At 39.4% G+C, this 16,103-nt stretch overlaps 1 protein-coding gene across 1 annotated transcript in view; it reads left to right on the top strand.

Moving 5' to 3' along the window:
• The window catches only part of LRIG2 (leucine-rich repeats and immunoglobulin-like domains 2), a 59,156-nt gene extending 46,215 nt beyond the window's left edge, over positions 1-12,941 (top strand). Inside the window, exons 12-18 of the mRNA XM_006895706.1 lie at positions 266-429; positions 2,921-3,241; positions 4,242-4,523; positions 5,239-5,688; positions 6,247-6,396; positions 7,948-8,235; positions 12,296-12,941. Of these exons, the coding sequence (XP_006895768.1) occupies positions 266-429; positions 2,921-3,241; positions 4,242-4,523; positions 5,239-5,688; positions 6,247-6,396; positions 7,948-8,235; positions 12,296-12,522 (1,882 nt within the window). The 3' untranslated portion in view covers positions 12,523-12,941. The remainder of the gene's footprint in view (positions 1-265; positions 430-2,920; positions 3,242-4,241; positions 4,524-5,238; positions 5,689-6,246; positions 6,397-7,947; positions 8,236-12,295) is intronic.
• The last annotated feature ends 3,162 nt before the right edge of the window (positions 12,942-16,103 follow it).

Raw genomic sequence — 16,103 nt, 5'->3', positions numbered from 1 at the left:
CCTCTATGAGGTGGATTGATTCAGTGACTGGGGTAATTGGGATGGGTGTGTCGGCGACAGTGTGATTGGCACAGGACAGAGCAGCGTTTAGGGTTGTTGTACAGAGGGTCACTATGAGTCGCAAGCATCTCGACGGCACACAACAACAACAATTATCTTCTGGGTTTTTTTGCAAGAAAAATGCATTTGTGTTTAAAGTACATTTGTGCTTACAAAATTTGGAATGAAGAGTAAAACAAGGGGCACATATTCTTTATTTCTGCAGGATTCTCAACACGAGCAGCTTGCTCTGTGACTGCCATGTGAAGTGGTTACTTCAGTGGCTGGTTGATAGTAACTTCCAACATTCTGTGAACGTGAGCTGCGCACACCCTGAATGGCTAGCAGGGCAAAGCATCCTGAACGTGGACCTGAAAGATTTTGTCTGTGGTTTGTATTTTTATTTTAGAATCTTTTATGTTACACACATACACTCCTTTAATACCAGAATTTTTAAAAAGCCCAGAATATTTTCTACTGGCCTACCTTATGTTTCTTTCTCTGTTACCTTCTCAGGCTTGCCTTCAATGCATTAGCATTTATACAGTAGTTGTTAAAATATGTGTAATTTGTATTCTGTTCTCGAACTATTAAGTATATGGTATTAATACGCTGTAATTTTTTTGCTGTTTACATTTCATAACTCATTTTAATAGCAGTATATATTTATTGTTTGGTTGTTTTTTGTTTTTTTTATGAACATAGGCCTTTTCCTTTGGGAGGATTGCAAGTCTTAGAATGAATATTTGGTAATAACATTCTTGAATCAGCCTAACTCCCCCCCCCCCCCGCTTTAAATATAAACATTTTAGATCTTGGACAAAGCGCTAGGTTTTGTTATGTTTTTAAAATAGAACCAGTTTGTGTTGCTGTCGGCAATGTATGAACAGATTGGTTTCATGTATTTTGTGGTTTTGATGCCATTTCTTTTTTTTTTTTTAGTTTGGATCCTGTTATCACAGGAATCAAGTGTTTATTGTTTTTTTCTTTTTTAAAATGTATTACTAATTTCAGTGAACATTTACAGAGACTTTGGATTTCCATTCATTCATTGTGGCACTTTTCTCCCCACCCTCCCCACTAGTGCACTACCCTCTTGGAAAAGTAAAAGAAAAATTCTTTCATTGTTTTATAATCCCTCCCCCCAAGTCTACTCCACTATGCAGCCTTTGCTCTACATTCCTGTTGTGACAAAAATACCTAATAATTTTACCTCTTAAACAGTTTTCTCCCTCATCTGTTTCAATGCAGTATACATTATTGAACCCATCTTTCTCAGTCTCCTCCCAAACCCGAGATCAGGCCTGTTTTACAACAGTGGCACCATGCAGTATTTGTCCTTTTGTGACTGAGATACTTCACTCAGCATAATGTCCTCCAGGGTCACCCATTTTGAATAATATTGCATGAATTGCTTATCAATGCAGCATAGTATTCCATTGTGTGAATATACCACAGTTTGTCTATTTGTTTGTTTGTTGATGGACACTTAGGCTGTTTCCAACTCCTTTGTAGTGTGAATAAAGTCGGGATAAACATGGGTCTGCATATATCTGCTTGGATGTCAGTTATGGTCTCTTTGGGGTATATTCCCAGTAGTGGAATTGCTGGGTTGAATGGTATCTCTATTTGCAACTTTTTGAGAAAGCGCCATACCACCTTCCACAGTGGTTGCACCATTGATGCCATTTCTTAAGGTTAGAGTAGCAGAAATTGTTTTGTTTTATGGATTGGGGCAGATAAGGAGAGTAACAGGGTAGCGCTTATTTAAAACTCAAGTATGCATTTAAATTGTTTTCCTCAACTTGGAAGCTTTTCCTTTACACTTAGATTTTCTTTAAAGTGAAACACCTGATTCTTAGCTTTACACAGCGGAACTTGTACCTCAGAGTGTCTGCGTTGCATATCACTAGTTACCCAGGTCATTCAGGTATCAATTCTCTGTCTCTAACAGTATGTATCTTTAAATGATCAGTTATCACAGGCCTATTTAAAGATATATATTGTTTAAAGATAGAAAGCATAAATTCTTATTGTTGTCTTTCTAAATTTTAAAGACTAAACAAATGACCTAAAACTAGTTGAATATGATTTACATTGCCATAGATTCGTTTGTGATTTAGTTTAGTTTTATAGTAAACCTACTATGTATTTTCCTCTTTTTTCCAATGGTTAATTTTATCCATAAAAGATATTGTGTAGAAATTCATATACCTGTTTCTATGAATGAGTACAGTATCCTATTTATCATTATTTGTGAGTCTGTAGTTTATTAAGGAGTTCTAAGATGACTGTATAGCAAAATTTGGAAATTTTTCAATATTTTCGATAAACGCTATGCCTAGACAAAGTGCTTTCAAATCACTTGTTTTATGAATAGGTGTTTGTATAAATCCATAATTTCTAATTTTTTATTGGCACAGAAAGGATGATGATTATTATGTGTATGTTTATCTATGTATCACCTACATCTATACAATCTATACAAGGACTAATAGGATTAGAGCTTGTCTCAGACTCCTAATAATACAGGATTTCTTTTTTTTTCAGTAACTAATAATGCCCAAGTACACTCTACACATACAAGTGATATAAGGGATACTGGAAAGACTGCTGGGCTCTAAGTTAAGAATTAGGACTGTAGTTCAGGCTCCGCCCCTGACTTAAATGTCTTAAAACAAACAAGTCATTCATCCCAACTAGGCCTCATTTTTCTCCTCTTAAGCAAAGGAATTGGATGCTAGCCCTTAGTCTCTTTCAGTGTAGACATTTTCTTTGATATGCCACTTTGTAAACAGACCACAGGGTCTTTACATTATTCGCTTTAAAATGGAATCTTCACAAGCAAAAATAAATAACTGACAATATTTTGTTTCCTTAGATGATTTTCTGAAGCCACAGATCAGGACACATCCTGAAACCACCGTTGCTTTAAGAGGTGTGAATGTGACACTGACTTGCACTGCCGTGAGTAGCAGTGACTCCCCGATGTCAACCGTGTGGCGCAAAGACAGTGAAATCTTGTATGACGCGGATATTGAGAATTTTGTTCGTTATCAGCAGCAGGCTGGAGAAGCACTAGAACATAGTAGTGTCCTACATCTTTTCAGCGTGAATTTCACAGATGAAGGAAAATATCAGTGTATTGTTACTAATCATTTTGGTTCCAATTATTCTCAGAAAGCCAAATTGACTGTAAATGGTAAGGAATTAAGCTTCCTCAGATTATTTTAGTTTTAGAAGGATGTTTCATGTTCCATTTTAAGCCACATGATCAAGAAAATTAGGTAACATACTATACTTGTGGAGAAGAATGGTTTCTCATCGTTTTGTTTTTAGGCTTTTGATAGTGTTCAGAGTGTGGGTTCTTAGCATTAGCTAGTTTGTCCACTTAATTGTCCTTTTTTGTCTTTGGTTGAAAGGGACAGGTGGATTCCATGACTCTAGGAGAGGGACTTCTTTTACTACTTTTTTTTAAAAAAAAAAAAAAAAAGAACAACATTGTCTTAAAATTCTCCATTTTCTTTCCAGAGCCTTAATTCTATTCTGGAAACCACAAAATTCATTCTTGGCCATGTTCACAAGTACTTTCAACAATTGGGACTTTCAGGACATTTCTGGGCCCAGTGATCATGACCAGAGTCTAAATGTTGTCAGACAGAGTCATTTGTAGAATTAATGCCCTTCACTGGCTGGCAGAAAACATCTCCAACATAGCTTGATTTGTCTACTGCCTATCTGATTGAATAACTGCAACATTTTTACCCTCCAAGGAAAGTGTATGCAACCAAATGATGTATTTATTGTGTGTTGCTTCAGTCTTGCTTCATGAGACTTTTGAAGGCATATTTCTCATATCATGCAGTGACCTTGACAAATTTTTAGGTAATAATTAGGAAAGAACCCTTTACTTTTTTGAGAGGGTCACTGTAAATATTAGATTCTAAAATAGGGAGGTGGGAAGGTTAGTGGTTTCGGTTTTCTCTTCTTATCAGGAAAATCAAACAGCCGTGTCACACACTTTAGGATATACTGTGCCATCACTGTGCTTTTGTACTTTTGAGGAAAAAATAACCTTTAAAAAAACTGTTCATTGTCAGTTCAGACACCGTGTCTTCTCACCATACATGTGTGTATGTATAGCTGTATATATGTATATGCTCACAACCATCTTCCCTTTCTCTTGGTATTTTTCTTTTCAGAGTTGCCATCTTTTCTGAAAACCCCAATGGATTTAACTATTCGAACTGGTGCCATGGCAAGATTAGAATGTGCTGCAGAGGGTCATCCTGCACCTCAGATTTCCTGGCAGAAAGACGGTGGTACTGACTTTCCTGCAGCTCGAGAAAGACGCATGCATGTTATGCCAGAGGATGATGTCTTCTTCATTGCAAATGTGAAAATAGAAGATATGGGAATATATAGCTGCATGGCACAAAACATAGCAGGAGGCCTCTCAGCAAATGCTTCACTAACAGTTTTAGGTAAATTATTGGTCCCAGCTTATTTTCAGGACCTTTTTACTTGGTAGTCTTCATTTTAATGGGCAAGAAAAGCTAAAGTTGAAATTTCAGAATTTTGTTCAGGTAAAGAGGTCAAAAGATTGTGATTTTTCTCTGTCACTTTTTTCAGTCTCGCATGTTAGTGCTTCAGCTCACAGTCATGTGGAGAATGCTGAGGCATCTTTGTGTTGTTTGCTTTTCTAATTTCAAAGAAGTGATCTTATTGTTTTAACATTTAAGTGATATTGAAAGCTAGAAAATATTAACACGAAGATTTTGGCATAGTTACTCTACTAAATTTCTTTTGGTGTGGATTTATATGTACCTGCTTTTCCACTTGTTTCACAAGGATTGCTTAGTCATTAAAACGTCTTCATACAACATCATATGACTGTAATATAATTTACTTTATTTTTCTGTTTGGTTTTTAGATTTTTTAAATAGTTGTTATAAGATTAATTATAATAAAAACTTTATTATGAAATTAGTTTTATAATAGAATTCTTTTTGTCATAATAATTTAATTCTTTGCTTAGGTTAGGGTATTTTTGGTCAGTTTTTTAAAAACATGAACTTCTAATCCTCCATGAATGTGTGTAAAAGTCTCTTTTCAGCATGGGTGCTCCTATTAGCTTAATTAAATAGAATTTGGGGAGTAAAATTGCCTAACTTCATTTTCTTAACACCTTCCTGTTAGAGACACCCTCATTTATTAGACCCTTGGAGGACAAGACGGTAACCCGAGGTGAAACTGCGGTTCTTCAGTGCATAGCTGGTGGGAGTCCTGCCCCTCGCCTCAATTGGACCAAAGATGATGGACCCCTGCTGGTGACAGAACGACACTTCTTTGCTGCAGCCAATCAGCTTCTTATCATTGTAGATACTGGGCTAGAAGATGCTGGGAAATACACCTGCATTATGTCTAACACCCTAGGGACAGAACGTGGTCACATTTATTTAAATGTCATTACATCCCCCAATTGTGACTCTTCCCAAAGTAGCATTGGGCATGAAGATGACAACTGGACCACAATTGGCATTGTCATCATTGTCGTGGTTTGCTGTGTCGTGGGCACCTCTTTGATCTGGGTCATTGTTATTTACCACATGAGAAGGAAGAATGAGGACTACAGTATTACAAACACAGGTGAGTGATGCCAAGACTACAATATGTCTTGCTCTTTAGTTAGCAATGAGTAAAACTATATAAAACCCAAAGAGTATTAATACTTTACATGAAGTGTGGGAGAAGAGTTTTGCTGTTAAAATGTTTAAATTGCTTGATAGAACCTCTGGATAATTTTAAAGGATTGTAAATCCTTCAAAATATTTTGCTCTTGTAAACACATCACAGATACACCCTCTTTCTTTAATGCCTAAAGCATAGTTCCATTGTCATATGTGAAGTTACCGTAACTTGAGATCAGTCCTTCATACTGCACACTGCAATCCTGGGAGAGAAAGCACACAGCCAAGTAGATGTGAATATGTGACTGGATAAGATTTTAGGCTTTATTTCTTTTGGTAGTGCTTTAAAAAATGAATGTTTTAGGGCAGTTCTAGTGTAAAGTCACTTTAGGGGACGTGCTTTGTAAGAACTGTTAAGTATACCATTTTCTTGGCCAATGGTCACCAAAATGGAACATGCTTGCCAAATAGTCTTTTCTCAAATAGTATTTGAGAGTTACAGATGTCTCTTTCACAGAGGAGCTTAATCTGCCGGCGGACATCCCCAGCTACTTGTCTTCCCAAGGAACCCTGTCTGAGCCACAGGAAGGTTACAGCAACTCTGAGGCAGGGAGTCACCAGCAACTTATGCCTCCTGCCAATGGATATATACACAAAGGCGCTGATGGTAATAACTTGTGGTATATGATAATAATCTCAGTCTATCTGGTTGAATTTGTATTTCAGTGAGTATTTTCCCATTAACTTGAATGTTTTAAAGTAAGACACGCCATAAAAGCATTTGATTCCATTAAAAAATAAAACTAGAATTACAGTCTTAACAGAGCAGAAAATCATCTGATACAAAAGAGAAACAAATTGTCTTTAAACAAAGGATTGGATTACAAGTTAGAAGTACTGAAACTATGGTATTGTTATAGGAAGGAATACACTAGAAACTTTTCCCAGTATCTTTCCTGTCTAGACATGAGAATCTTTCAGACCATGTCCAAAGGAAGTTTGTTCCTCGTGCTAACTGGATATTCAGTAATGTTTGAGGGCAGTGATGTTTCTCAGCATGTACTGAAGACCATCAGTGTAAAATGTTTTCTTCTTAAATGAACCGGACTTCTTAGAACTTGTGTGTCTCTCCCCCTCCCCTTCCCCCATTTTCACTCTGACAGTGACACACACAGGGAGGTGAATGAAGGGATAGGAGATTCACATTTAAGTCCTAGTTCTGCCTCTTTCTCGATCTCACCATGCACAAGATATTTAAGGTGTGGTTTAGTTTAGTTTCATAATTTAAAAAAAAAAAGCACTTTACCTTAGGAGTTCACAGATTCTTAACAAATCTGTGTGGCACTTCACATACCATACATACTAACAATGGCTTATTTTGTTTCTTCAGAGAATTTTAGGTTGGGTGTCAACAGAACTTCTCTGACCAACAAATTGGATTTTATGTTAGTTTTTCATGGAATGGGATATTTCTAGTTCTTTAGACAATGATTACATGTCTCTGCAGGCTTCAAAGCACATAATAGTTCAGGGAGCTAATTATTACACTTTTTGTCAAACACATTTATTAGATAGGACTCTTGGCTGTCAGAGATTTTCTCCAAGGGCACTTCTAACAACTGGTGTTGCTTCACCTCGTGACCCCTAAAGTTGCCTGAGCTTTTTGAAATGAAGTTGTCAACTTGTTTTCTGCTTTAGTTTGCACAAGCCAGCAATATGCATGGTGCCAGGCTTATCCTATTTCCCTTGATTTGAGGGTGACCATATTCAGACATGACAGAGATGGTTTAATGCAGTCTGTAGGAATATGTACTTTGAGCCAGTGTCTGGGTTCAAATTTTTATTCCTCACTCTGGAAGTATGATTTTGAGCAAAACACTTCTCTGTGCTGTAGTTATTATCCCATTAGTAAAATGGGGCTAGTAATAGTACTGCTACTCACTGACTAATAACTGACCCTGCACTGGGTTTTCAGAGGCTGTGAATTACAAGGGAAATGACCCAGCTTTATTCTGTGAATAGTGCTATAGAGATGTTACAAAGATTAAATTAATTCACAGAAAGACATTGAAATGTCACCTGGTCTGTAAAGTACACACTTAATAAATGCTAATAGTGATGGTGTCAGCTATAGAGGGAAGTTGATGGTGAATGATTGGTGAAGCTAGTTCCTTAACTGAGCAGTGTTGGGGTTCTTTCTCTTAACCCTCTCTCTCAGGTGTTGCTGGTACCCGGGTAATCTGCTCAGATTGTTATGACAATGCCAACATCTACTCCAGGACCCGAGAATACTGTCCATATACCTATATTGCTGAAGAGGATGTTCTGGATCAGACGCTGTCCAGCCTTATGGTCCAGATGCCTAAAGAGACATTTTTGGCCAGTCCTCCCCAAGATGCCAATACTCTGGAGAGCTTGATAGCATCAGACAGAGATGTGTCTGCTCTTCCCACTAACCATGAGTGGATGAATGAGAAGAAACTTCCTTCCACACAGCTGGCCAGTGGTAAGTGATGTAATGGGTTTTGTTTGCTTTATTTTCCTTTCACTCATTGGTTTTTCCCTCTTATTATATGGGTTGTTATTGTTATGTACCATTGAACATAGGGACCAACTGATAGCTGACTCTCCAGTGGGTTTTCAGAGGCAGTAAATGAGGTGGCAGAAGACCACCTGTCTTTGTCCTGAGGAGCAACTGGTGGATTTGAGTTGTATGCCTTTGAGTTGGCAACACAACTCCTTATTGCTAAGGCACCAGAGCTCCCTGTCATATAGGTAGCATTCTCCTTTGGCAGGAGGCAAAATAAGTTGGCCTGATAAATTAAATGACTGCTGCAAATGGTGTAAACTAAAGCCTGAGATTTCTAGATACTAGAGTTACAAAGAAGCCTTAGAACAGAAGTTAGAACAGCTTTTGTGTGTTTAACAAGATCACAATACTGAAAATTCAGAGGCTGTACAGAAAAACTATTCAACAAGTTTCATATAGATGCTTTTTCTCTCATTGTCTCACAAACTTTGGGTATATAGTCAGGAGAGACCAAGCCTTGGAAAAAACATTATGCTGGGCAGGGAGAAGACCCTTAACACTCAGCACAGTTCCACTGTGACTGTAACGACGGGCTCAAGCATATAGTGTTGATGAATATGGCAGCAGGACAGGGCAGGGTGCAGATTTGTTGTTCATACAGTTGCTATGAGTTGTAATTGTCTCAACAACATCAACAATATTTAAATAATGGCTTTTTAAAACGCTAACCTAGTTAGTGCTTAATTTTGGTGATATTCTTTACCGAAAAGGTGGAAAACGGCTTTGTTTTCTTGCTCTTTTCTGACATGAATATTGAATCCCAGATGTTTGCTCTCTTCTGTGAGAGCTCCATGATGGAGAGCTGTCAAAGGTAGTATCCTCATCAGGGGGTAGTGTCCTCGTCAGGGATAATGTCCTCGTCAGGGGGTAGCGTCCTTGTCAGGGGATAGCGTCCTTGTTCAGGGGGTAGCGTCCTTGTTCAGGGGGTAGCTTTCTCGTTCAGGGGGTAGAGTCCTCGGTCAGGAGGTAATGTTCTCGGTCAGGGGGTAGCGTCTTCTGTCAGGGGGTAGCGTCCTTGTTCAGGGGGTAGCGTCCTTGTCAGGGGTTAGCGTCCTCGTCGGGGTAGCGTCCTTGTTCAGGGGGTAATGTCCTTGTTCGGGGGTAACGTCCTTGTTCAGGGGTAGTGTCCTCGTCAGGGGTAACGTCCTTGTTCAGAGATAGTGTCCTTGTCAGGGGGTAATGTCCTTGTTCAGGGGGTAGCGTCCTTGTTCAGGGGTAGCGTCCTTGTTCAGGGGGTAACCTCCTCGGTCTGGGGGTAGCGTCTTTGTTCAGGGGGTAGCGTCCTCGGTCTGGGGGTGGCATCCTCGGTCTGGGGGTAGCGTCCTCGGTCTGGGGGTAGCATCCTTGGTCTGGGGGTAGCATCCTCCTCGGTCTGGTGTTAGCGTCCTTGTTCAGGGGGTAGCGTCCTCGTTCAGGGGTTGCGTCCTCGTTCAGGGGTTAGCATCCTCGTTCAGGGGGTAGCGTCCTCGTTCAGGGGGTAGCGTCCTCGTTCAGGGGGTAGCGTCCTCGTTCAGGGGGTAACGTCCTCGTTCAGGGGGTAACGTCCTCGTCAGGGGGTAACGCCCTTGTTCAGGGGGTAGCGTCCTCGTCAGGGGGTAACGTCCTTGTTCAGGTGGTAGCGTCCTCATCAGGGGGTAGCGTCCTTGTTCAGGGGTAACGTCCTTGTTCAGGGGGTAGCGTTCTTGTTCAGGGGTCATGTCCTCGTCAGGGGTCATGTCTTGGTCGGGAGTAGTGTTTTCCACCTCACATGGCCCAGAGAAAGAAGTACTTGAATTACATTGAATTAGTCTGGATTAGACATTTGATGACAACTTGAAACAAACTCTTCCTAGTTAGTCTATGCACGTTACTACTGAGTATGTCCTCCAGCCCATGAGCTCACCTCCCTGTGAACCTAGGTTTGCTAAGGAAGGCAAATGTGCTTTGTTCCATATTGTAGTTTCTCTTTTTTTTCAGTCTCTTTTTGTTTTAGAAATTATTTGCCATACTTAAAATGTAAACTGTGCCCTGTTTTTGATTTAAGAGACCAACTCTGAAGATTTGTAATGAGCGTACAGGTCAGAAGAGAACTGTGGTTAAAGTTAGCCCTTTGTAGATGCAGTGGCCATGAAAGAACACTGAAATAATTTTCCTGTATTATAGAAGAGTTAGACAAATAAGCTTTAAGTAGAAGCAAAAAGTACAGTGGCTCTTTTTATAGTCTTGAATATGTTTTGCCTTTGAATCTGGCCTGTAGGCGATGATGTAGCAAATGAGAGTGCTTGGCGTATTGCCTGTTTCTTACCTAGGATTTTCTGGTTCCTTGCCCATGGAGTTAATTTGGCTCTTTGGGTAAAAAGCTCATCACTCCACCATTTAGATAAAGACAGTGCATATTTTTAAAACTGAAATGCAGATAATCTGATTTGAAATACATGGGTTTTTTGTTATTATTTTTGTTTAAAGTACTGACATACTAGAAGTTGGAGATGACTGGTTATGTATTTTTCAAACAATTTTTAAACATAGATACCTATTGTTGTTGTTTGTTGTTATGTGCTATTGAGTCGCTTGTGACTCAAAGCGACCCTATGTACAACAGCCCTAAACCCTGCTCTATCCTGTGCCATTCGCCTCTGACACACCCATCCCGATTACCCCAGTCACTGAATCAATCCATCTCATAGAGGGCCTTCCTCTCCTGCGCTGTCCCTCTACCCTACCAAGCATGATGTCCCTCTTCAAGGACCTGTCCCTCCTTACAACGTGTCCAAAGTATGTCAGACGAAGCCCCAGAATCCTTGCCTCCAAGGAGTAGCCTGGTTTAACCCTCTCCAAGATGAATTTGTTTGTTTTCTTGGCAGTCCAGGGTACATTCAATACTCTTCTCCAGCACCACAGCTCAAAGGCATCAATTCTCCTTCTATCCTCCCTAGTCATTGTCCAACTCTCTGATGCATAACAAGTGATTGCAAAGACCATGGCCTGTATCAGGCGCACCTTAGTCTCCAGAGTGACATCATTGCTCTTCAGTACCCTGGAGAGGTCCCTAACAACCAGCTTTCTCATCGCAATACGTTTTTGATTTCCTGGCTGCTGGTGCCAAGAGTGTTGACCGTGGAGCCAAGCAGACTAAAGGTTTGTATGCACAAAACCCTATGTACAACAGATACCTGTTAGTTATTTAAATAATGGTGACTGACTATATCAGCAGTCTCTGAGGCAACCAAGGAGCCCTGGTGGCACAGTGGTTAAGCTTTTGTCTGATAACCAAAAGGTTAAATTCTTTGCTGAAAGATACGTGGCTTTCTACTTCCTTTAACAAAGCTCACCTCACGTACTTTGGGCATATTGTTAGGGGAGGCTGTTCTTGGAGAGGGATATCATGCTTGGAAAGGCATCACACATGATGAGGCTGGCACAGGATAGAACAGACTTCAGATCTGTGTTCATAGGGTTGCTTTGGGTTGTACTTAATGACACCTAACAACAACAGTTCCATAAAGATTACAACAGTGGAAACCTTATGACCAGCCCCGGAGGGTCACTATGGCTGGAATTGACTCAGTGACAGTGAGTTTATGATGTTATTTTTCATTATGATGCTGATTTCATCTAATGCCAGTTTTTAATTTACATAAATATGATCATTAATTCTTCTTTGGTCCCCCCATATAAACCAAAGATGTTTTAAAATGTATATAGCAGCATAACCAATAAAAGGTGAAAGTATATGAAATAGATGATAGTCTTATTAAGTAAATATGTGAAATAAAAAGATTTAAAAGAGTTTTTAGCTTTTGTCCTGCTTTTTGTTTTGGTGGGTTTTCCCCCCAGTTGTGGCTAAGAAGATGACAACTGTACATTTGATTATAGTGTCCTTAATCATGAAAATGGAACATACCTCAGTAAGGATTTGGTTAGGTTAAAACAATTAAATCTTAAATGCTAACCTCAGAATTTTGATCCACTGATAATTCTTATCTTTGATTCTCAGAAACATTGCAACGGCCCTTGTGGAATGTCAGCAAAGATCTAGGGCGACCTCATCCCCCCTTTTCTCAGCAGCCGATCCTTGAGTCACCACAACTTCTCCGAAACGAGGGCCTGGCAGAGAGTGACCCAGACTGTCCCGCGTCCCCCTTGTCTTGCCACAGGTTACGTGACCACACGTTTGATTTCACTAGGACTCCGAACATTCAAGATGGTACTGAGGATACATGAAACTCACTCAGGATGAAACCTGGGCAGAAACTTAAATCAGTTATTTTGTATTTACTACCTCAGAGTTCAGAAAAAACCCCAAAGTCAGCATTTGCTTTATTCTTTGTTTACAATTACATCTGATCTCACCAAGGTGGGCCAGGTACTTGTTTAGGCTCATCCCTGGCGAGGAAAGGGAAAAGGCTGACAAGTGGGTGCATCTAACCAGAAATATGTGGCGTTGCCCTCGCAAGATGCAGAGCGGATGGACGTCCTAAAGGGCCATTGGGACGTGCCCACTGCCTGTCAGGAAGAGTCTCATTGCTGCTTAACAACCTGGATTGTCTCAAGCCTCAGAGTGGTTCCGGGAAAACATCACTGTCCTACTTTGTCTTCCACAGAAGTAACTGGGAGCCTTCCAGGAAGTGTGCCTGGAACTCTTCGGTGTTTTTAAGCATATATGTAGTTGAGACTGAGGCCTTGATATTCAAGGTCTTTGGCAAAAATTCCAGACTTGATGAACTTGTACCAGGTCATGGGGTTCTATATTATTTTGATTCTCTCTCTTTTTGGGGGGAGAGAAGTGGGACGTGTGTCCCCTGCCACCTAGAGATCTCATTGTAAATATATTTGCATTTATAAATAGTTGTGTGTGTTTTTTTTTAAATTTTATTCATTTACTGTATTTGTTGGCTGCAGTGTAATTCTGGTGGTGTGTGTTTTTTTTTTAAATATATGCCAAAGTATGTGTAATACCCAGTTATGTTACAGACAGCTTCTCCAATCATGGACAGATTTTGTATAACTTGATTTAGTGCGATCTAAAGACTTTGCTTATAAAGCTTTAAAATTTTATTTGTTAAGAAATATATGTGTAACGGGCAAGGTACTTAGTAATTGTATACACACAAATACAGCCTTGGTGTAATTAACCACTTTCTTCATTCTTAAAGGTTCACACATCTAATTATTTGCCATCTGTTTACAAAAGCCAGCTGATCTGACTGTATCAGTGTGAAAAGGCTAATTTTTTCTAAAGGCCAACTGTATTGGTACAGCTGTGTGCACATAGATGGAAGAAAAATTTTTTTGGGAAACTGTTCTTTTACCAGAGTAGTTAGTTGGCAAGAAAACCAAAGATTGCTTCTTCTGTGTGTTTGCTTTAATTTGAAATCTCTTACCAAGGCACAGTGTGTCTTAAGAAGATAAACTTAAGGAGTGAGTGCTTTTGGGAGTAAAAGGAAGTTGGAGGTGCCAAGATACCCATTCTATGACGTTTTGGGGGGTCCTTTGTTTTATACAAGTAATACTGAAGTCCAAATATTTTTCTTGAATTCCTAATAGCTAAAATCATTATGTAAACTGGGGATGTAATACTCTAATGGAATGTAATGAACTAAAATTCTGTCCTTATGTTGTCAGATTGTGTCCTCTAAGTCTAGTAAGTACTAGTGACTCACTAGTTAGTTAATCACTTAAAGAAAAATGTCTAAGTCTTTTGTGTATTTCAAGGTTTACGAATTCTATTATTTCTTAGCTTTCTGCTAGGAAATGGAGGTGAATTTCATTAGTTTTCAGTGCTAAACTTCCCTCCCACAAGAGCAGCCCTTCTTTAGTTAGCCATACACCTTTCACTCACTCCTTTTTTCAGCTGTCAACCCCTCCTCATTTTTACTTTGAGCTCCTTAAATACCACTTTCAGCATCTGTTTTTCTGTGCCTTCAACTTGTGATCTCTTTTATTTTACTGGGTTGTGATTTCTCACTTGCATTGGACTTTGAAGTCATGATTTCGTTCCCATTTCTGTTTTTGCTGTTTTCTAGCTTTGTAATCAAGAGCAAGCCCCTTGATTTCTCTAGCCCTCAGTTTTCTCACTTAAGAAATAAGGGCATTTTAATAGATGCTCCTTCTAGCAGCAACAGTCTGTGAATCTGTGGTCCCTTCAGGAACCAAATAATTATGATACTCTCCTAAAAAGCTACTTTCATAAAATATTTGTTAGAGTAGAACAAGAGTGATGCTGCTTGCTCCTACTTGCACCAATTTTGTTCCCTGCCTAGCAGAGGTAATGGTGTAGAAAATACAAACTCAGCTCAATGTACAGCCCCTAAAATACCACTTCAGAGTGTTTCCCATATGTGTTTTTCTGTAAGATAATTTTCACATTGCCTGTTCAACTCAACTCATTGCCATTGAGTTGGAACCACTCAGAGCTGTTCCTCCTGCATGTTCTCAGAGGCTGTAAATTGCATGGGAGGAGATTTCCCATCTTTCCCCTACCAGGTCACTGGTGCATTGAAACTGCCAGAGAGCCATGCTGGGGTAGCAGCATAGCCCCTAATGGACCACGCCACTGTTAGGAGGTTGTCCGAGGAACATCAGTGTCTTTAGGTTCCATGAAATGAGAGCTGCGATATGTCCCTACTTACTTAAAGGGCTGTCATATGAAATAAGGCATTGAGTGACTTTATCCCAGAGGACAGAGCTATTTCTCATGGGGTAGAAGTTACAGGGGACACAGTATACAGGTTCTAGTAAGCTCAGTAAGCTGTCAGGCAGCTAGTTTTGTCTGACAATTGGAATGTTAACCTGCCTTGAAAGCTAGTGAGCTCATCACAATAAAGATATTTGTACTAGCTGAATTACTATCTGTTAATGGCACTGAAGAAATTGCTACATTTTGAGTATATGGACAAGATAACTTATAAGTCCTCTTTGGATTTTATGATTGAAAATTTCCACAAATAACCTGAAAGTCTTTGTCCTTCAAATCCTTTGTTAGTGGCTGAAATCTGTTAACTAGTAACTAACACAAATAGCATTATTATAATAATAAAATGTAAAGGTTTATAATGTGTTACAAATTTCCCTTTATTCTTTGATTTGTATCTCTGTTCCTAACCCCCTCCCCCCACATGGGGCCTGTTTGGAGTAGACTTGGACTTGTGGTGCTCTCTTTCATACCCAATTTTAAAACCAACTCTTTGCTCTTTAAAACTCACAGAAATGTCAGAAGGGTAGTAGAGCAGTGGAGGTATTTGTCATTTTACACTACATTCTCCTTTTCTTATTTCGCTCCTTAATGCAGATTACAGAGGTAATGGTGTAACAATTGGACCATAAAAGGTTGAGCTAAGATATTTCTGTCTGCCTGCAAGTAATATTTTAGTTTCTTCTTTTGTGATCTCCTTCATAATTCTGTTCGACAGGTGTTTTTCCCTTCTACAACTTCTACCTTATAACTTTTTAAAAAAAAATTTTGGTACAGTCTAAATGAATTTCTTTTTTGGATGATTGCCTAGTTTTTTTTATAAGAATAGCACATTCTGAATTAAGATATACATTATAAGCTGCTCATAACAACATTGGAAAGGCTATCAACTCAATAAACTAGTATAGGGGTGAATAGTAAGGTGTGCCTGCTGAGAACTGGCTGTGCCCCAAGGTTTTTGTGTTGAGTATTTCATAGCAGTCCTCAGAGTCACCAAGGATTATCACTGGGGGAATGCCAAATATGCTTGTTTACAGGGGTGTGAAATGGCCATTTACAAACAGTAACTGTCTTGAAAGAAAAAAAATTTACCATCGGGTAGTGAAGTTCT

This window comes from Elephantulus edwardii, unplaced genomic scaffold (assembly GCF_000299155.1).
Source record: "Elephantulus edwardii isolate Elephantulus edwardi_28Jun2011 unplaced genomic scaffold, EleEdw1.0 scaffold00174, whole genome shotgun sequence".
NCBI lineage: Eukaryota > Metazoa > Chordata > Mammalia > Macroscelidea > Macroscelididae > Elephantulus > Elephantulus edwardii.
The sequence above is the reverse complement of the archived record's forward strand: the minus strand, read 5'-3'. Positions and strand labels throughout refer to the sequence as shown.